This window comes from Pelobates fuscus, chromosome 3 (genome assembly GCF_036172605.1).
Source record: "Pelobates fuscus isolate aPelFus1 chromosome 3, aPelFus1.pri, whole genome shotgun sequence".
Lineage (NCBI taxonomy): Eukaryota > Metazoa > Chordata > Amphibia > Anura > Pelobatidae > Pelobates > Pelobates fuscus.
The window spans coordinates 188470916-188493265 of record NC_086319.1 but is presented as its reverse complement, the minus strand read 5'-3'; the positions used below and the strand labels follow the sequence as shown (position 1 = coordinate 188493265).

At 37.4% G+C, this 22350-nt stretch overlaps 1 protein-coding gene across 4 annotated transcripts in view; it reads left to right on the top strand.

Annotated features, from left to right (window-relative positions):
* SGCD (sarcoglycan delta) overlaps nt 1-14861 on the top strand; it is a 684711-nt gene extending 669850 nt beyond the window's left edge. For all 4 annotated transcript variants that reach the window (XM_063447832.1, XM_063447834.1, XM_063447833.1 and 1 more), the window contains 2 exons: nt 8632-8755; nt 10380-14861. In XM_063447832.1, the coding sequence (XP_063303902.1) occupies nt 8632-8755; nt 10380-10553 (298 nt within the window). In that variant the 3' untranslated portion in view covers nt 10554-14861. The remainder of the gene's footprint in view (nt 1-8631; nt 8756-10379) is intronic.
* The last annotated feature ends 7489 nt before the right edge of the window (nt 14862-22350 follow it).

Genomic DNA, 22350 nt, shown 5'->3' with positions numbered 1-22350 from the left:
TTTAATTATTTATTTTTACCAGTGAAACCAATATAACATCTCAACATTCACAAATATACATTAATGACATTCAAAAACATAACAAAAACAAATCAGTGACCAATATAGCCACCTTTCTTTGCAAGGACACTCAAAAGCCTGCCATCCATGGATTCTGTCAGTGTTTTGATCTGTTCACCATCAACATTGCGTGCAGCAGCAACCACAGCCTCCCAGACACTGTTCAGAGAGGTGTACTGTTTTCCCTCCTTGTAAATCTCACATTTGATGATGGACCACAGGTTCTCAATGGGGTTCAGATCAGGTGAACAAGGAGGCCGTGTCATTAGATTTTCTTCTTTTATACCCTTTCTTGCCAGCCACGCTGTGGAGTACTTGGACGCGTGTGATGGAGCATTGTCCTGCATGAAAATCATGTTTTTGAAGGATGCAGACTTCTTCCTGTACCACTGCTTGAAGAAGGTGTCTTCCAGAAACTGGCAGTAGGACTGGGAGTTGAGCTTGACTCCATCCTCAACCCGAAAAGGCCTCTCCAGTGGTTAACATTTTTTTATTTATTTTTTTATGCTTTCTCTTTTTTTTACTTATTTATAGCAGCAAAGAGAATTAGTAAAATGAACGGAAACAGATGTAAAAATTCGCAGAAACTGACATTAACGAATAGCCAATCAGGTTACACAGTAGGTTATAAGTACTGCTGACAAAGTCCTCTTTCTTTGCAACCGAAGGTTAGAACTCCCATAAAATGAAACGATTCAAACGATGAAAAACTTGAGTGAATATTAACAGCACAGGAATTTTGAATGCGGGAATAATCCTCAGGAAACCATAAGAATTGGGTACGAGGAGATGTGTTGGCAAACTTTGAATTTCCGATTAGTATTACACTATGGAAGAAAGATAAATTAAAATTAGTAAATGTATAGAAATTAATGAAATAGACATCCATTAAGTATATATTAGAAGACCATCATGTATATATATAAAAAAAATCCCAATCAATTGTACTATATATAGTAAATAATTATAGATATAATAAACTATATATCAATAAAAAGGGAGGCAATAAAGAGATTGATAAAGATTGGTGTAACATTTTAAATACTTTTATTTCAGAAATATATGATTTAACTGTATTTACTGCATGTGTGCTCAAATGCAGGCATTGCTTTTTCTTTTTTTTTCTTTTTGCTTTGTGCACATAATTCAGACCCTGTGTGTAACCAAAAAGTGCTTGTAAATATGTTATGTTTAAATGCTCCACCTTGTAGCCTTTTTATGCCCTGTTTATTAACATGTGCATTTGTTGTGACAGTTCCATTTAAAACTTGCCCTGCTGTCTTCTCTCCTTAGCAGAATCATCTTCAATATCGTTTTATTTAACCTCTGCAAGGCTCACAATTACCAGAACAGTGCATTGTTTAACTGCCAGGGCATGTAAAGCGTATAAATCAGACATGTAACCAGTAATTGTGTTATGACACTTGATATAATTGAACACAGAATCAAGAAATATGTGTCTTGACTTTTCTAAATTACTTACTCTGTGCTTTAATCATGTTAATTAAATAAGACAATAGGATAATTTTCAGGTTTTTTTTGTGATTCGATAGGTAGAAATTAATTGTTCTGGTCACAGTATGTCAAGTAGAATAACTTGTTTTTCATAGGAGTTTGATTTATACAATTGCCTTATACACTAAAAGGGACATTTTAAGCACCAATACCATTTCACTCTTGTCTAGCAATATAAAACACTGTAATTTATGAGAAACGGTGTTTACATTTTGCCTTAACCACACCTTTAGTGGCTGTAAGACTGAGAGCTATTGGAGGTGCTTTCTTATTTAAGATCTTCAGTTCTCAAAGTTCTTTACATTAATCGTAATCAGGCACAGCATAAAGATGCTAAACATGTCCAAAGCATCTAAAAGAGAAGCACTGGATTGATTCGTACATGTTTACGTGTCCTATGTCACCAATGCTTCTCTATGATCATTTGGTTATACAAAAATCATTAAGTGTTGACTTCACTCAAGGCTGCACACAAAAAACTGTCCAGCAGACGGAAAAAGATACTTCTAATGGCAATATACAAACATTTTTTATTTATTTTTTTAACAAGGAAGGTACAATCATGTGAACATTTAAATATATGTATTTTAAATTTTAAACATTTACTTTACTAAGCTTTACCTCTGCACAATGGATGAATGTAATGCATTATTTATATTACTTGGTGATTTTAGACATTTATGTGCGTTAATGTAAAAGAGTCCTTGCCAACAAAACATTACACTTAGTCATATATTGAGATGTTAGAAAGTTTGGCACAATTCAATAAGGTAGTAGTCCGACCATTCTAAATCAATTAGATATGATGGACAATTATTTTAGCAGGTATATTCAACTATATACAATATATTGCAAGGGTATTCAGATACATGTATGGGTAGATTATGTTTTTGAACCCTGTATGGTCACTCTGGGTGGCATCATGCATGTTTTCCTCTTTATAATGCACAGTTCCACTGCCTCTATGGCTCCATAATGTAAGAACACTGCCAGGACATGGTTAGCTAGAGTGATTTAAATAAAGAGATAGCAAATATATACAGTCTAAAAGCTTAAAGGAACACTATAATGTTAGGAATGCAATCACGTATTCCTAACAGTATAGTCCTGGAGCGCCTGTTTCCCGTACCCATTCAGATTGCATTGAACTTACCTTTTCTTCCTCGCCATGCCAGTCTCATGCGGCTGGCCCGGCCTCCATCTTTATGATCTCGGCCTACAGCATTGGGAAGCAATTGCGCATATTCAGCAATACTCCGCACTGCGCCAATCAGCATCTTCACAGAGAGATTAATTGAAACAATGCATCTCTATGGGGAGCGTAAAGCTCTATGCAGAGTGTGAAGACATTGCTCGTAGGCGCTGCACACTGTGCAGCATTGAACTAGGAAGCATTTCTAGTGGCCTTTTGAGTTACTGCCACTTTTACTCTGAAAAGCCAGTGTTTACATTAAAAGGCTGCAGATTAGACACCAGAACCGCTATATTAAGCTGTAGTCGTTCTGGTGACTATAGTGTCTATTAAATTAATTTCATATGGTCAACTAAAAATGGCACATGCTACTTACCAAGTTACAAGAAAGAAAACCTGGGGACTCATTTACTCAATGGATAACCAGAAATAAATTTATGCTACACTCGTACAGTTTGGCTCTTTCCTCTGCAAAAGAAAACCACTTTAGTATCCTCATAACAACGATTTCCCGAGAACTCACGCTCATCACACTGTTGAAAACTACACTAAACAAAGTATCCAATGATTTAATTGCTAAAAAAATTAAGTGGTTGCTACTCTCTCCTAATTCTACTTGACCTTTCTGCTGCTTTCGATACTTTTTAGCATAACCACGTTTTATAATCCTCTGTAATTTCAGCCCACAACACTCTTCTCTTTTCTGGATCTCCTCCTACCTCTCCCAGTGCTCTTTCAGTGTTTCTTTTTCTGTCTCTTCCTCTTTTCCTCCACCCCTCTCTGTCGGTGTTCTACAAGGTTCTGTCCTTGGTCCACTGTTGATCTCGATCTGTACTGCCTCTCGTGGGAAACTTATCAGCTCTTTTGGTTTCCAATATAGTTACATAGCTGAAAAGAGACTTGCGTCCATCAAGTTCACCCTCTTACTCACATTTGTTTTTTGCTGTTGATCCAAAAGAAGGTAAAAAAAAACAGTTTGAAGCACAATTTTGCAACAAGCTAGGAAAACAATTCCTTCTTGACCCCAGAATGGCAGTCAGATTTATCCTTGGATCAAGCAAATGTAACATCTATGAGAATGACACGCAAATCTAACTGTCCTCTCCTCATCTCTCGTCATCCCTTTTGACTCGTGTCTCTGACTTTCTTTCTGGTATTTCTGACTGAATGGCTTCTCACTTCCTTAAACTTAATCTGTTCAAAACAGAATTTATTGTCTTCCTTTCTTCAAGTGTTGCTACAACTGTGTCTTAGCCGCAACTACTATGGAACTAAATTCGTCATGATGACTTTGTGGGTTCCTGGTCACCTCAGTGGGACTTAGCCACAAATGGTATGGAACTGTTTTCAGCATGAGGTGACCGTGCGGTTCCCGGACAACTTTTTGTAGGGAACGTACCTGAAACTAAGGGAAACAAACGCTGCCTTAGAGCAAAGCAGAGCACCCCATATTGCAGCTGCAGGAGCTCCCAAAAGTTAACCGGCAATAGCACCAAAAGCCCTAGAACAATTTTGGGCATAGGACCACGTATGCGGCCGATCAGAATTTTAACACGGTGGCATTTCCCCTACACTGCATGGATCTGAGTGCTATTTGGAGAACTTGGGCGCTCAGAGCAGGGCCATTTTGCCCCTTAAGGACACATGCCATGTGTGACATGTCATGATTCCCTTTTATTCCAGAAGTTTGGTCCTTAAGGGGTTAAATATCTATTATTTGTGGACTTATTATATATTTTTTGATGTTTTTGGGTACTTTTATGTTTTTATATTTTTGTGTTTGGCTCTCTATTCCTGGGAGATAATTAGCTTACCGGTCTTTAACACAATTATCTCCCAGGCCCAGACATTCCTGGGAGGAGCTTGGGCTGAATACAATGAGGACCCCTTGCTGGGGTCTGTGTATAAAAGGCCAGTTTGGCTCATTAAAACAAGTTGTTCTCCCAGAACTGTGTGTCGTCTAGTTACTTGGAGGGGAAGGGCTATAATCACTGCTGAGCACTTTGTTCCATCTTGTGGAGGATTCGGTGGGGAAAGTCCTTGTAAGGACTAGAGCTCCCTGAACTGTGTGTCGTCCAGCCCCTGAGAGGGAACAGAGCTAGTTCCCTATCCTGTTCCAGGACGGAGAGCCTCCAGGAGGACCCCATTCAAGCCATGGCAACTGGGGCAGAAGAGATGTTCCAGATAGGAAGTGGTCCTTGGCGAAGGTACCCAGCCAGGGTACAGGGAGCTCTGCTACACCGGGTAAATAGCCTCTACAGTTTTCTCTAAAGCAAGGGTTCCCAACCCAGTCCTCAAGTACCCTCTACCAGTGCAGGATTTAGGGATTACACTGTTTTGTCTAAGGTGTTTTTGTTTTTTTCTTTCTAAAAGCACCTTAGGCACAACTGGGTATTCCCTAAATCCTGGACTGTTATGGAGTACAAGAGGACTGGGTTGGCAACCACAGTTTTAAAGGGAAAATGCACACTGCTAAAAGGATATGGGTGCAGCTTCCATAGATTCCCTCAATCTCAGAATACCACAAGTAAGGGAGTTACAACACCAAAGTAACATTCAATAGGAATATTTAATCCACCGACAAAGACTTAGAGGGTCATAATTTTCCCAGGTCCGTGTTGATGTATTAAATATTCCTGATTAATAATACATTGGTGTTACAACTCCAATTCTACCCCTTCCTCCACCATGTTTTCAGTGGGATGTAGGATACTATTTCTTAGCCCTAGTGTTGTCCTTCCTATGAAGTAGCAGCTCCCACTCATTCTTATTTAGGAATTATGTTATGCCTCACATGCTTATGCAATGGTTCTCTCATTGGTCTGAACTGAAATTCCGCTGTTGGTCAAGATATGTCAGACACTTCCTGACTGAAATGCAAATCTCTGGATGTGAATCAAAGCCCAGGGGTTTTCTGAATTTTAATTTTTTATTTTTTATAATAATAACAATGATAGCAATAATAATTTAAAGTAATTTAAATTTTGAGAAATAAGGAGTAAGGACATTTTTTTGAGATTAGTAGCAGTTTAAGTATGTGAGGATTAAACATAAGTCTTATTCACAAAAAGCAAATAATGGTGCTGTAATAGGAATATAGATATGACGTTTCTGATCTTTTTGCCATGAATGGGGTTAATTAATTAGTATTTTGTCTGCATGGGGGGATGGGCTATTCAGTGAAGCTTTACACAGGGTTGAATTTCTACAAGGAATACAGATAACAAGAAACCTTGAAAAGAAAATGAACAAGGGATCAGAGTATTGCAGTGAGCAGGTCTCATTAATTTAACTCGATGAAGACTAATTTGAATGTTGTGTCTCATAATAAAGGAAAACGACAACCGCAACCCATAAAATAGCTTTATGATTATAGTGTCTGCATCTGCACTCAGGAACCTAGGAAATTGACTGATATATGAGTGGTCTCATCCCTTGTAACACCAAACACTAGAGTAAAGAATGGAATTTGACCATTTCAGCAGTGCCCTCAGGTATACAGTATTAAAATGCTTTAAAAAAGGCTTTCTGAAATTTTGAGGCCCCTTACACAGCCAGCCCTCAATTCTGCCCACAGAGCCAACCTATTTGAGTTCTTCCACAGGGCTGGGTCCAAGTACACCCACAGAGATGCAGTGTGTGTATAGTGGACACAGTGTATCTGTGTGTAAAGGATGCATTGTGTGTGTGTGTATAGTGCATGCAGTGTGTGTGTGAGTTGGGAGCGGATTTTATAAGTATTATTATTTAAGGTTATTCACCCCACTTTGCTTCTTTTTATCTGACCAGGGAGGAGGGAACACTAGATTCCCTGTTGGCCACAGGTTATATAGAGGCTCCAGCTTCCACCTCTGCCAGTGGCAAGCTGTTCTCACGAGCTCCGGCATTGTGTAGTATTGGAGCATTGTCATGGTGACCCACGGCAACTCTCTGACAGGCCGGGCTTGTAAGAAAGAGAGGAACTGCCATAGGTGCCATACGTGAATGCAATAGGTGAATGCTGTGACTCTCCTGCTTTCCCCCAATATATTACAATTTAGCGGAGAGCAGGAGACTCAAAGCATTCCCCTATGGCAGTTCCTCTCTTTCTCACAAATTGTAAAAAGAGAGCATGGGCTCCCCTGATGGCGACCCTGTTTCCAACATATGGACATTAATATATTTTTTTTGTTCATTACAGTGATTTAAGTCGGTTTCAGTAATGCTGTCCACCTCACATTGACATAGGAAGTGTGTAATGGAACATAGGACATATCTAAGCAGATATCATCACGTCATCTGTCTAATGTGCAGTGTGGGTGTGTCTGTTTTTTCTGAGACACAAAAGGAGTAAAACCATTTTTATAAGAGGTTCAGATTCATACAGGGGGTTGATGCCTGGGGTGGGGTGCTCTGGAAGAGCTGGTATATCTTTAACTTTTTATTGCCCGTGATCATATGTTAATTATTTATGTTATATCTCTCAATTCTAATCATGAAGCTTTTTTTGGAATAGCATCATCCCTCTTGAATAAGATAAGGATGGGTTCAAATGAATAAATAATTTCAATAATAATAATAATAATAATAATAATAATAATAAATGTTCTGATAAGCTGGTATTAAGAACTTAAAACATAAGAAAAAAACAACAAAAGTGTGCAGTATATATGCACTTTAATAACTTTAAAAACACAAAGGATTTTATAGAAATAATGTTACATTTTCCTCCAACTGCTGAAATTACCTGGTCTGAAAAAAAGGTTTTATTTTATTTGCTTTCTGCGAACAGTATGATAAAAGAGAACTGTGGTTGACTATGGGCTTTTCAGTGCCTTAGAACGTTTTAACGTTATTACATTGAATATATTTTGTTATTATTTGCTGGATACCCCATTCGTTTCTTTTTTTCTGTTGCATTTAAAAAAAAAAAGCTTACTTTTATTATTTTGGAGCTGCAGCACCTTAATTAATTTTTTTATATATTTTGAGTTGCTTAAAATGTTCTTTGAAGCTACCCTTTAAACTGTGTTTGCATTTATTTGAAGGTTGGCATAAGAAGATTTTTTTTAAAAAATAGTCAAAAGGTGAATTTTTGGTCTTTTATAAGAATACATGTGGAAGGTAAAAAATTAGCTTATTTTTCTTTATGCAAGAACATTTCACACATCCACATTAATGATCGTGCCACACATCTACATTAATGCTCGTGCCGCACATCCACATTAATGATCATGCCGCACATCCACAGTAAAGATCATTCCACACATCTACATTAATGATCGTGCCACACATCCACATTAATGATCGTGCCACACATCTACATTAATGATCGTGCCACACATCTAAATTAATGATCGTGCCACACATCCACATTAATAATCGTGCCACACATCCACATTAATGATCGTGCCACACATCTACATTAATGATCGTGCCACACATCTACATTAATGATCGTGCCACACATCCACATTAATGATCGTGCCACACATCCACATTAATGATCGTGCCACACATCTACAGTAATGATTGTGCCACATATCTACATTAATCATCATGCTACACATCCACATTAATGATTTCATGGTGGCACACGTGACATTAATGTAATTGTGCTCCTTTGCTAGTGCAGTAAAAGAGGAAAATACAACAACTCAATCAGAAATAATATTTTCTGCTCCAGGTTTCACCAGTCAAGAGAAATACAAAAAATACAGAGGATGCAAAATGTAATACATTAAATGGTGTTTATCTACCTTATTGGACAGAGTGAGAGAATCATAATTAAAGTTTTAGGATGCTTCAGTTGTCATAGTTGGAGCTAACGTTTTAATTGGGTCATGATAATGCATTTGAATTCTCCATGTCTTGTATTTTTACAGGCTGGAGTCACCGACCCGGACCTTAGTGATGGAAGCACCAAAGGGCATTGAAATTAATGCAGAGGCTGGTAGTTTGGAAGCATCGTGTAGAACAGATTTACGCCTAGAGTCTAAAGATGGAGAAGTAAGTTAATCTTAACAGGGGTATTATACATATATATTACATGCACAATGCACACACACACACACACACACACACACACACACACACATATATATATATATATATATATATATATATATATATATATATATATATATATATATATATATATATACAAATATATATGGGACTCTGTTTCATTGTGTGCTATTTTACTTAAATTGTGTTACTTAAATTAAATGATTTAACTTTCAGCCAGTCACATGGATATATTGCAGGATATATATTAATGGATATATTGCAGCATATATTATACTGTATGTTGTATTATACTGTATTATTGTATTTTATTATACTGTGTATTGCAGTGTGTCTGTTAATGTCTATGTTAATGAATCAACTGTTAAAACACGTTCTGAAGAACATGTATAAACTTTCAACCAGTTTAACTTTCTTAATTTATTTTACTGCTACTTTCAGACATGTAAAAAAACATCATGTTACTCTTTGGTGCTTAAGTAGTGTTCTGTTTCTGCTTTTTTTTTTTTTTTTTTTAAACAGCTCTTCCTATTTTCAAATACTATTATATTAGATGTAATCTTACCTGCGGGAAAAGTCAGGTTCCATAAGCATAATAAGCACTCAGCTAAACTATATCACTGTTTGTGTTTGCTACATATATTGTAAAACATGTTACAGTGATTCAAAAAGAGATCAAACAAAAAGCCAATGAGCAAAGGTATATCGGTGAATTCCGGTTTATTCTGAGCACACATAGGAAATGTATAAACAAAATAAAATATTTTTAAAAGAGCTGAAACATTTTGAAAAAATTATAACACAATATATAGACTACAGTAGTCACTCCATTTCATCTCTGTGAATTGGTTATAGTGCCTTGATTCCCCAGGCACTGTCTGTCCATTCACTTTTACACAATTTTCTGTTTAACTCTAAATAAGGGTTTCTGGTCACCCACAGCCAGGCCCCTACTGGAGGTGTGGCTAAGGCAGAGATTACATACATCCATACATATCCATTTATACCAGCAATGGACTCTGATATTCTCAAAGAAGTCAGTTGATATTCTCAGCCAATCACAGGTACCCATTGCTGCTCAGGCTTATATTTCCTCATTAGTCCAAACAGCACAGAGGGAAACATAAAAACATTAAAAACTATTTTACTCTCAATGAAAGGACTGCACCAGAGTACTTGGGACACTGTAACCAGGTCATTGAAATTAAGCACTTTAATTGCAATAATATTTTGGTAATCTCTGTTGTCCAATTGTAAAACCTTTGCAATTCATAATTATGTATTATTCAATACATTATCTAATACATTGCTGTCAAAGTAATATGTAACGTTTCCTCATCTTAATTTTGCTTCTAAATGTAATCTCTTCCATCAGAATTATTTGCCAGCCAACTACTATGAGGTGTTCTAGCCTAGTTAAAGAAGCAACATTTAGTTTTCCTTGCATGACAACATTACATATCAACAAATAGGAGAACATTTTATGCTCACATTATTTGCTCTTAACTTGATATTTGTTTAATTCTATGTTAAAGACCTGAATTGCATGATGATGTGGTACAGAGGTCAACTATGTGTATCATCCTTTCTTTTCATCATTTTCTAGATTCTTCTACAAGCTGCGACAGTGAAGCTGCCCCAGCTTCCTCGAGGATCCTACTCCTCAGCCAGCTCCAGACAGAAAGTATATGAGATCTGCGTATGTCCCAATGGGAGATTATTCTTATCACAAGCAGGCAGCGGATCCACCTGCCAGATAAATAGCAGTGTCTGTCTTTAAAGACTGGCAAAACAGCTCCATGGACTGGTAGCTAGGAGCAAGACTGTAAACAGACACAGAAAGCCTCAGAAACAATATGCGTGTGCGTGTGTGAATATATACAAATATATAAATATATATATCTGTAAATCTATTAATCTCCTGTTTTAGAGATGTTTCAGTGCCAGAAGCTTTGGGTGACCATCACTTGTCTTCCCTATAACGCAATTCATTTTCATCTTTGACTACAACAAGAGCTATTCTAAGGCTCAGAAGAATAAAAAAATAACACACAAATTCTCAACTAGCCTGATGAAACCCAAAGAATCACATTTTTTAATCACCAGTTTCCCTTAACCTTTGATATTCCTTTTGATGGATGCATTCTGGTCCGAGCGGCTTGTCATTCGTTAGACCTTTAGACATGAATTCTTTGTTCTACAAGAACTAGTAGGGTATATTAGCCCAGTAGTGCAGTTACAAACTAATGGGTTTTTTTGTAGCCTCTTATGAAACACTTTTACTGAACAAAGCAAAAACACTTTTACACGACCTTAATCAAAAGAAAAGCGATTCCCAAAAAGCTTGTCATTCCAAACAGACAAATGAAAGGTATTACAAGATTCTGCAGTACACATTATGCAAATGCAAGTTAAATGTGAAGGTTTAATGGTATAGAGTTTTATTCCACTGGACGTTCGACATGGAGTCAGGCTAACCTTTTACTGGACAGATGAGTAATAAGGCACTGGGCCAGATGCATATTTATGGGATTATGGTTGGGACTCAAGCACATTTTGGGAAGCCACCTTATTCAAGGTGTTAATCACAAGGTCTATGTATTAAATTAAATATTTTACGTGTAAACAAGGCACATATTCTGTGCTACTGGAGAAAGGCAACAGAGTTTGTCATATACAATAATAAAAATTTTCTCTGTTTTCGGTGCTTCGCTGTAGATCTGCACCATGCCGCCTGTAATAAACGCTTCCATCACATTCACAAGGTCACCTCGAGCAATGTTTGTAAACTGGACTGAAACATCTCTGATCAAAGAGGGAGAAATGTGCCTATGCCTTAAGACAATGCACTCTGCAAGCAAAAGCACAGCGGGGAAGTGTCCCATCTAACTGTTTGCTGTTTTTTTTTCTTTGTATGTGGAATTCTGTATGATGTATGGTGAATGAGTCCCAGTGAATGGAAGTATATTTCGAATTACCAGATAAAATGTTATTTCACATGATCAATAATGTTACTAGTTCTGTTATGCTGCTACTTGTCACTATGATTTGTGGATTTGAGAACATATACAGTCATAGAGGATCAAGGAATCTTGGCATGTTCTATCACTTTATTCAATATTTTAATCAGAAATGTCTAATCAGTTGTAGCGTACATAACTTCAGTAGCCAAGGAAATCGCGAGTATGCATTAAAGAAGGTAATCCGTTGAGTATATCTGTTGTCTGTACAAAGGTGAACAAATAACTAGCTTGTATGTAGATTAAGCATCACCACAGAGTTTCACAATATATAAGTAGTGTCCGTGACAAGAAGAGCATTGAAGAGTCACTAATGCTTTTAATTGAAATTATGTTTATATAAAAAAAAAAGCAACCTGCGAAAAAAGCAGATAGATCTTATCATCTGTTCGACATTTGATTTGATTGAAGGTGACAAGAAAAATGTACAAATAGAAAAAGAAGAAGAAAAAAAACATTGACTCATTTGAATAGAAAGTTGTATTTTAATTGGTTTATGTGTGCCCGAAGCCAATCAGAATTTGGATAGAACTCAATTCTTGATCAAAGTGCAAAAAACAGATAGATGCTTAAGAAACAGAGGTTTAACTGATTACTGCCGCTTGTTCCATCCACTGTAGACATCCTGGGGAAATATAACTAAAATAAGACATCCTGGGGAAATATAATTAAACAATTTGCATAAACTTGTATAACTTTACACATTTGGAATGTGTAATAAATGTTTGAAACACATAGCTAGATAAAGGTCTTGTTCCCTAAACTGAAACATGTGCTTTGGACAGCTTAGATTGGAGACAAAAAAAAAAAAAAGTCACTTCGAACATTATAACCACTATACCCAGCTACTGGTTATGATGCCTCGGGTACCCAGGTGCCATCCCTTGAAAAGAGGGCAAACCATTTTTCAAGGTTTGCATCTTACCTGGACCAAGCTAGTTTAACTCTGCAGAAGCCAGAATGCGATCTTGTTCATTAAAGGACCACTATAGGCACCCAGACCACTTGAGCTCAATGAAGTGGTCTGGGTGCCAGGTCCATCTAGGATTAACCCTGCAGCTGTAAACATTGCAGTTTCAGAGAAACTGCTATGTTTACATTAGGGTTAATCCAGCCTCTAGTGGCTGTCTCATTGACAGCCGCTAGAAGCGCTTCCGCGCTTCTCACTGTGAAAATCACAGTGAGAAGATGCTGACGTCCATAGGAAAGCATTGAGAAATGCTTTCCTATGGAATGATTGAATGCGTGCGCATTTGGCGCTGATGTCGGAAGAGGGAGGAGAGTCCCCAGCGCCGAGGGAGCCCGGCGCTGGAGAAAGGTAAGCGTTTAACCCCTTCCCCCCACATTATTGTATTTATATCTCGATTAAGCTGGTTAGATGTTGAGTATAGGTATTATGGTTGACTAACAGAAATACACATATAAAAATGCTAGATATTTTTTCTATTGGATTTCACGTGATTCCAAATATTTTAAGTCCAAAATGGTATTAGCAAAACTAAACTGCTCACAAGTGTGCTATATTTTCATTATATAAACAATTGACTCATATTTTGTCTTATAATGGTTATATATATACCAACATAGTAACCTTTTCTCCAAACCTGTACTAACAGTCATATTCCATGCATTTTGATAGTTTTTCATTGAGGATTGAGAATACACAATTGTCCATGGCATTTAGTACTGGGTCCCTCATTTTAGGGTTTTATTTTTAATATCAAGATAATCGTTTTCCCTTAGACTATCAATAAGGGCTAATTGCCAGTATTTATCTAGTGCATGTTGACTTTAAGAACGTTCAGGGTGTGATCTCTTGATCTGATTCAATGATATACAGGGTTAGCAGTTTAGCAAAATAAAAAAGAAAGTTTTAGAATGTAGATGTTACCAAATCATTGTCTGTAATTATTTGCTTGTTTGCTACCTAGCTAGATTGGCCATGATCTCAGTTTGCCCCTTAACCATTGCATCTTCGGTATTAATGGAATCATCCACCCTACAAACTTCAATAAGGGCTAGTTGTTGGTATTTATATAGTGCAAGTACATTTTGAATAATAACCATCACATGTGAGATGTATGCTAACAATAATTTTTTTTTTTAAGTCTGAATGGTTTTAAATTTTTAGGTTACATGTTATGCCTGACTGTCCTGGTACAGCTAGAGCATATAGTGTGAATTAATTAACTCCCCACAGTGCTGTGCGCTGATACGATGTTGGCACAAGCATGTGTATGACACTATGGCAGAAATTTCTGCATGTATGTGCTCAAATAGCATTTTTCAGGAGATAGTAAGTCATTCCAGCATCAATAGGACAGCAGGCCCAGACTGCCATTGGACATGCCAAGTGCCAAGTGACATGACAAGGGATCAAAAGATCTCCTCAGCTGAGCCATGCAGGGACAATGCTACCAGGGTGCCAGGCCAAAGAGGCCATGGTAATATCCCACTAGCTGTGGGGAATTCTTGATCAACCTAATTCTAGGGTCCTTGGGAGTATGTGACCTGCACCACTGGTGAGTGCAGACAGCTTGTATCCCTATAGCTCCAACCACTTGGGGTGTTGCTGATGGATTACCATGGCACGCATCTTGCACATGCTACTTAGGACTCTGTTGGAAGTTAATGCCTTTCTTCACACAAATATACTTTATGACAAGCAACCCCTACACATAAATTACACTATAAACAGCCTCTAACCACAAATACACTACAAACAACCACTTTCAACAGAAACACATAACACAGAAAAAAAACCTATCCTCAAACAAACAGTACACCACAAACAGTCAACACAATGTACTGCCTATAGTTTCTATCAACACACACACACAGTATACCGCAAACTCTAATCCACACACACCATCTATCACAAGCAGCTCTTATCCATACACATTGTAACACGCCATACACACCTAACACACAAAACACCTCTGCACACATTCAATACCGTAAGCAGCCTTCCCACACAATGCCCTACTTTGTCAGTTATGGGAACACTGAAGACAAGTCATCCGTAATTACAAAGCAAGAATATAATTAAATGTGATTGTGCAGTGGCATTTTTTCTATGTAAGACCACTTTAGCAGGGCTCTGAACATAGTCTACCTTGGGAGGCAGTGAACTCACATGCTTACTTTAGAGAATATGCATGTCAAACTATTATGGTTATGACACAATATGCCTCTCTCTATGGCCGTGCCGCTACCTATTTGGCTACTCTACTCTTAAATGCTCGGACTGTATTTTTGTCCCAGTCTGACTCTGCTCTGTGATAAGGTTGCCCCAGACATAGGAGTCTTGTGGAGGCAACTACAATTTCAATTTACAACCACTTCACCGCGTACTTTAGAAAATATTTTAATAATGTCCCCTAGGGTGATTTACTGTAGAAAATTGTTTGTTCTTTGTTAAAAATGTCAGGATGTGATCTCTTGATATGAAATAAATGGCATACAGGGTCAGCAGCTCAACAACATTATGAAGAGTGAAAGCTTTGAAATGTGTATGTTCCCGATTCATTGTCTAAAATTTTTGATGGTGTCTAAGTATTACCTTACATTCTGTGTGGTTGATTCACCAAAACTTGCCAAAAATACAGCTGCCAGACACAGTGTAGAGATTTGCAAGCCAAGCAACAGCCATACCACTGGTGTCACTGAAACGAAAAAACTAGACACAGCAAGAGCCATGAAAACACATCAGAGTAATATATCAGCCTCCTTATTAATATAAGATCTAGAGCTTTCAAAGGTTTTATGTTCTTAATTGGATTTGCCATAGTATTTACAATGACATTCATTTGCACACCTTGTTTCAATGTCATCTTGTCGATTTTCATACTGTATCAGAGTGTGGCAAGCTATTATTGTCTATTCAATTGGGATATTTTTGCAGAACATGTAGCACCATAATCCTACCATTTATACATTGTATGTTTATGTAATATTTCTATTATATTAATAAGGGTTTAGCCATTGAAAACCGATTGCCAGAAAAGTGTACTATGTGCCATGCACACATGCCATGGCAGGAAAAGTTCAATGAGTATTGATGCTCCCATGATTGTTAATAATGCATATCATCCAGAAACACCATGCACTGGCATGACATAACTCTCATATTGCATTGACTTATACAGTTATAATTTCAATGCTTAATAAGCAAATTCACCTTGTACATTATTAAGCCTTGGAGAAGTATTTCTCAACTGCTATTTTGAAGTTACCTTACTTACTATTGGAGTAAAACATAAGCTCTATTGATTTGAATATGATTTGTGCATTAACATGCATTTTTACCATGAGCTTTTAAATGTGCTGTTTTTGGCACTAAACCTGAAAGTTGCTTTGTATGTTATTGGCACCATCAGGTGGTCTAACTTATTCTTGGTTCAAATGAGAGATATTGTCCTTTCTTGATCTTATCCTAAACACAACTTCAGATTAGATACAAAGCCCTTTCATGATCACATTCTAAATGTAAATTTGGGTATTGTTGTCAATTTTTGAGGTCAAATGATCTAGCCTTTTTCAGAGGCAATGCTAATTATAATTCAAAAAGCCAATGAGGCAAAACATGTGTGTGATGGAGAGATCTTTAATAAAAATATAGATCTTACTACAAGGGATAGGCGATAAACGTCATCAGTAGAGTACTGTAGTGTTTCCCAAACCAGTCCTCAACACACACAAACAGTCCACGTTTTGTCCATATCCCCATTGGAATAAAACATGGAAATACATAAATCCTGTATTGTTGGTGGGCCATGAGGACTGGTTTGGGAACCAGTGTTCCAGTGTATGTATAATGATGGAACTACAATAACAATGACATACTAAGATCTATAGTATGTTTACTATATAGTTTCTATATGACCTTATTCTAAAGTTTGAAAAGCATTGGAATTACTGTGTTTGTTTTGTGATAATTCAGTAAAGAAAATTAATCCTATACATTTATATTAAATTAGCATTGGCTCTTACACAATCACTTGAAAAATTAGTAAGCATCTAGAATTATAGTAAAGACAACTGAGAATGCTAAGGTGCCAAATAGATTTTTCCATAACTTTGTATAATTTATGTACATGAATAATTCTTTTCATTGAAATATGTAGTTTGCTGCCATGGTACCTGATTGCTGTGGTTACTTGAGAAAAATACAGTTGTATGTAAGACGTTGTATGTAAAACACCTAAATGTCCCACAGCTTTTAACCTTCATCACAAATGTTCTGTGCCAACCTCAAAAGGCAAACCCGAGTAGCCAACAAGATTACTCAACAAACGACTGCCACTTGTATGAAATCAACGAGGGAGGCATATATTTGTGAAAATGTAATGACTTTTCTCAATCTTTAAAAAAGTATTTGAATTTTAAAAGGGGGGCAATTCAGAATACAAAGTCCCAAAATGTGTAAAACGTTGTAGGACTTTCAAAAGTCTAATTATTCAATTCACTAATTGTAGTGGTTACCCAACCAATCCCTCGACAATTCTAAAAACATAGAATTTGAAATTCCAGTATAACACGATATTTGTTGTAATAGGAATATGTGAGTTTATCTGTGTGTGAGTACCAGTGTTTGGATGTATATGAAGATTTAATTGCTACATGATTTGAAGTGAATTTCAAAAATGTTCATTTCTTATTTTTAACAATTTTGTTCCTGAAGGAAGAGTTTCAACAGCAAATTTGTAAATCTCAAATTTACCCCAACAAGCATAAAAAATGTAAAAAAAGTTTTAAAAACATGTCACAGTTCATATTGCTCCACTTGCAAACATGCCACCCCACAAGTTTGAGAGTATGTACAATGATGCAAGAAAATCCCATATGAATGCATGTGTTTGAATGATGATAAAACGTGTGTTTGGGAAATATACACAGCTTTTTGGGTTTGTTTTTGTATTGGGTTTATATGTAAGTATGAACTCACTCTATGCAAAAATTTTTGTAAGCATTTGCAATAATGCTCAGTATAATAAGGAGATCTTTTAACTTTATTACACTTTCTGTACAAGAATAAAAAGTGATTTGTATTTAAATGATTTCAACTTCAATCTTGTAAGACCTCTTAATAAAATAATGATTGATATGAATATTATGAATTTGTCTCTGTGTGTCATGGTAAAATTACTGTTTCTGATGGTAACATTTCTATTTCAGTTTGTTGAAAAACAAACATTTTCAGTATTATCTTTTTTTATATATATATTTTTTTTTTGTTAATATATCATTCTCAGTTGTAAACTGTGAGTTGTTTATTGTAAACGCGGCTGGTTCCCTTATTTACCACTATAATGTCTTAAAGCATAGAACTTAACAGGGCTAACCATACAGATATCTTATGTCATATTTTATATAGTAAGTCAGAGATCCTCTATTTAACAAATATAAATAATTGAGAATACAATATAAAATAAGGATTGTCTTGAAAGCAATCAAGTTTTGTCTTTTTAGATATTTATTATATAAAAATATAAATATAGACATATACAATCCATTACAATAATTTATAGCAGAGTTAATAAGATTAAACTAAATGCTTGCAAATATCATTAATAGATTAACATACCCTCCTGAACATGTCATCATGTCAGTCTCACTGTCATTTTAAGATGGAGCAGCATCTGTCTCCAAATCTCTCCACTCTCTGTGCCTTAACATTTAAAAGTACACATATTTATACCTTAGGTGTCTTCATTTTAGGGTCACAATAATTCATATATGAAAAAGTAACTTCTTTTACTTTTATTCATTTTAAGACCTCTTGGCAAAAATACAAGGCCATAACTAAAGGGTGTACACGTCATGGAAATTTCCCTGACTTAGGTCAAGATGTCATCTTAAAGTCTGAACATCTTTATCTACTTTTACCGCAGTATATTATGTACTGAAAGAGTCGTAGCATAGCCTTGAAGCTTGTTTATGCATTATTGTTATTGTATTTCATCTGGGACAAAATTGGGTAAACATATCATGCACTGAAGGTAAGTAAGAGGTTATTGCTTAAAGAAACATGTATTAAAAATAATATGTTCCATTTCTAACACCTTTTGCAGTTTGCAATTTCTCTTAAATGTCTCTTAAATTTCTATTAAAGACAAAGTACACAGTTTGTGGAATACAATATTTGCCTTTGCTCATAACATTATGAAGCCACTTAGCCCCTAACTGAGATATGATGACAGGCAACCTTTTAATAGCCCTATGCCAAAATAAACCTGTATTCTCTTATTCTCTTTCGCAATATTCACAATGTAGGCAGCTGGACCTGGCATCATTCACTAGTCATTTTCAATACAAACTTTAACTGATTCACAATATGCACTTTGCTTCAAAAACATGTCTCTCCTTATCTACTGAGTACCTCTAACCGAGGTTGTTTAGTGACAATGTTATCAAAGGCACTGTCTACTCAACATTCAACCCAGTAACCTGCTGCTTTCAACCTCCCCATCCTATGCCCCCTTCCTATGCATTAACTTAAGCTCCATAGCTTCTGTCAGTTGTGAGAGGTTCTCTACTGAGTACCTCTTACTAAATCAATGCCTTATTATGGGGTTTTAGCTGATGCTGGATGTCCTCATGCAGAGCGTGAGTACGTCCATCGTCAGTTAGGCAACCAAAAGTTGCCTAACGACCCGGAAGTGCCTCTAGTGGCTGTCTGGTAACCCTGCAAGGAAATATTTGCAGTTTATCAATAACTGCAATAATTACAATTGCAGGGTTAAACTGACAGAGCAACATCAGCCAGACCACTTCAATGATCTGAAGTGGTGTGGGTGCCTATGGTTGTCAGGACGTACCAAAGAATAGTCAGGATACTTGCCGAGGTCAGGGGATACAGAAAAAGACACAACGACAAGGGAAAGACAGAAGTCAGGGATACCAGAATACAGGGAAGTCAAAATCAAAGCCAAAGTCAAAAACCAGAAGAAACTTGAATCAGGAACGCGCTCTCGGACAATCACAAGGGAAACCACGACAGAGCACTGAACAGGATGAGAACTGGGCCTAAATACCCCTCCTCTAGATCCGATAGGCTGTAACCGGCCCTTGACCCCGAAGGCAGTTACCAGGTTTCCATTTGCATAATTGCTGCTCAGTATTAACCCTTCTGTGGATTTGGTTGCTGCTCGGCACAACTTTTCCTGTGTGGACAGTAAATGCCATTAACCACATTTTTATAAGCGGATGAATACGTGACATTACCCCCAACCAGAAGAACGCCCACCAGGCGGGCAGGACCAGGCTTGAGAGGAAACTTGGAGTGAAAATAGCGAATGTTGCAGCCAGCATGTATATCAGATGCTGGAACCCAAGAACGATCGGCTGGTCCATAACTTTTCCAATCCACCAAGTGCCCCGAGAAAACCTGGAATCAATTATGGAAGAGACCTCATACTCTTCCTGTCCAGAAACAACTAAAGGAGGAGGAGGGACACTTGAGACAGTATATTTATTGCAAGCAAGAGGTTTGTGTAGCGACACATGAAAGGTATTTGGAATACGTAATTGTCAGGGTACCTGTGGTCTCTACCTCCGAAAGAGGTAGAGACTTAGCTGTTCCTCCATCCAGACGGTCTGATGGCTCCCTTCCCCGCGGTCTATCCGGTCATGCTAGGCCGGCCGCGAGGGAGTGACTGCCTTTTACAGCATCTAGGCAGGAAGTAGTCATCAGGACACTCCCCCGGAACGACCTGTCAGTCAATTGCTGCAGGACCAATCAGGACGCCTCGGAGGCGTGGTTACTGCTCTGAACAGGGTATTTAACAGAGCTTCTTTCATTAGCTCATTGCCCTGTCGTGGTTCTAGCTTGTTCTAGTCACTCAGTGCTTGTGTATTCTATTATCCCTTTTGGTTTTGACCCGGCTTGTTTACCTTACTCTGCTTATCTCTGTTACCCTTGATTCGGCTTGTCTCTCGCTTACCTGTCTTCTGTTACCCTCGACCTCGGCTTGTCTTTGACCATTCTATACTGTACTACTTACGTTAGTCCGGCCATTCTAAGGTCCGGTATACGTATCTGGCTACTGTTTGTACTCTGCGTGTTGGATCCCTGTCCCGATCCTGACAGTAATGAGGCTGGGAGGGCCAGAGAATATGACACAGGGTTAATCCTCCGAAGGATATGAAACAGGCCCTGGAATCTGGGTGCAAACTTCATACTAGGAACTTTTGAATTTGATGTTGCGCGATGATAACCATACCCTGTCACCCACTTGGTAAACAGGGTTGGCACCCCGCAGTTTATCCGCATAGAACTTGAAGCGATCAGACGCAGTTTTGAGAGTAGAATGAACTTTGGTCCAAGTATCACAGATAGAAGAAAGACAATCATCCATAGCAGGGATAGTTGTCTCAGAGAAAACAGCCAGCAGGACAGTAGGATGACGACCATTATTAACAAACTCGGCCCAGGGTAGTAATTCGGACCAATTATCTTGAGTGCTATTTACAAAAAAACGCAGATATAACTCTAATGACTGGTTAGCCCTCTCAGCCGTGCCATTAGTTTGGGGATGGTAAGCGGAAGAAAAACACAATTCAATGCCCAACTGTTTACTGAACGCCCTCCAAAACCGAGACACAAACTGAGAGCCCCTATCAGACACAATATCATGAGGAATGCCATGCAGTCGGACAATCTCACGTATAAAGATAAGAACCAGGTCTTGAGAGGATTCATTTTTTAAGTGGAATAAAATGAGCCATCTTGGAGAAACGGTCAACCACCATAAGAATGGTGGTATAGCCATTGGAACTTGGAAGTTCAACGATGAAGTCCATTGAAAAGTGGGACCATGGAACACTAGGGAATCCCACCAAAATGATCTCGTGATCACAGATATGGTTTTAGTGATACCTGGGTGTGCAGCAGTCACATTGTCGTGAAACACCCTCAACACATTATTTCTTTCACCTAATGGAACAAAAAATTTGTCCAGTGGTTTATTGCATGGTGCCTAAGAATGAGCCTCCATTATAGCACCAAGCAAGGGAGAAGATAGTTAAAAACAATGAAAAAGGCTGAGCACACAAATAGAAATAAAATCCAATTTAAAATAAAGGAAAAGTCCAACTGTTTTATCCTTACAAAAGGTCTTAGTAGGTGAGGTCTTCTACTTTTGTAGTGATTCCACTTTTTATGAAAGATAAAAAGAGAGAGAAGGACGACCAATGGTGCAGTATGTAAAATTCAAATGTAGACGTAAAGGAATAATAGTATAAAACTCACATTTACCAGAGCTAATGTCCAGCAATGAAACAGCCAATAGTGCTCACTGTATAGCAATATTGATAAAATAATAAAAGAATGTACTTACAAAACGAGAGCAGACCAACTGCTCCGTGATGACAGCTTGGGTGGATTGATCCCCACCTAGGATTTCTTTAAGTACAGGAAGCTTCCAGGGATTTTCAAGGTTTTTTATAAAACCAATAAAAAGTAAATAAAATAACAATAAAAAGCCAGGGTAAAAAAGAAAGGTTGTGTGTCTACAAAAAAAAGATAACTTGCACAAACAAATGACCAAAAATACT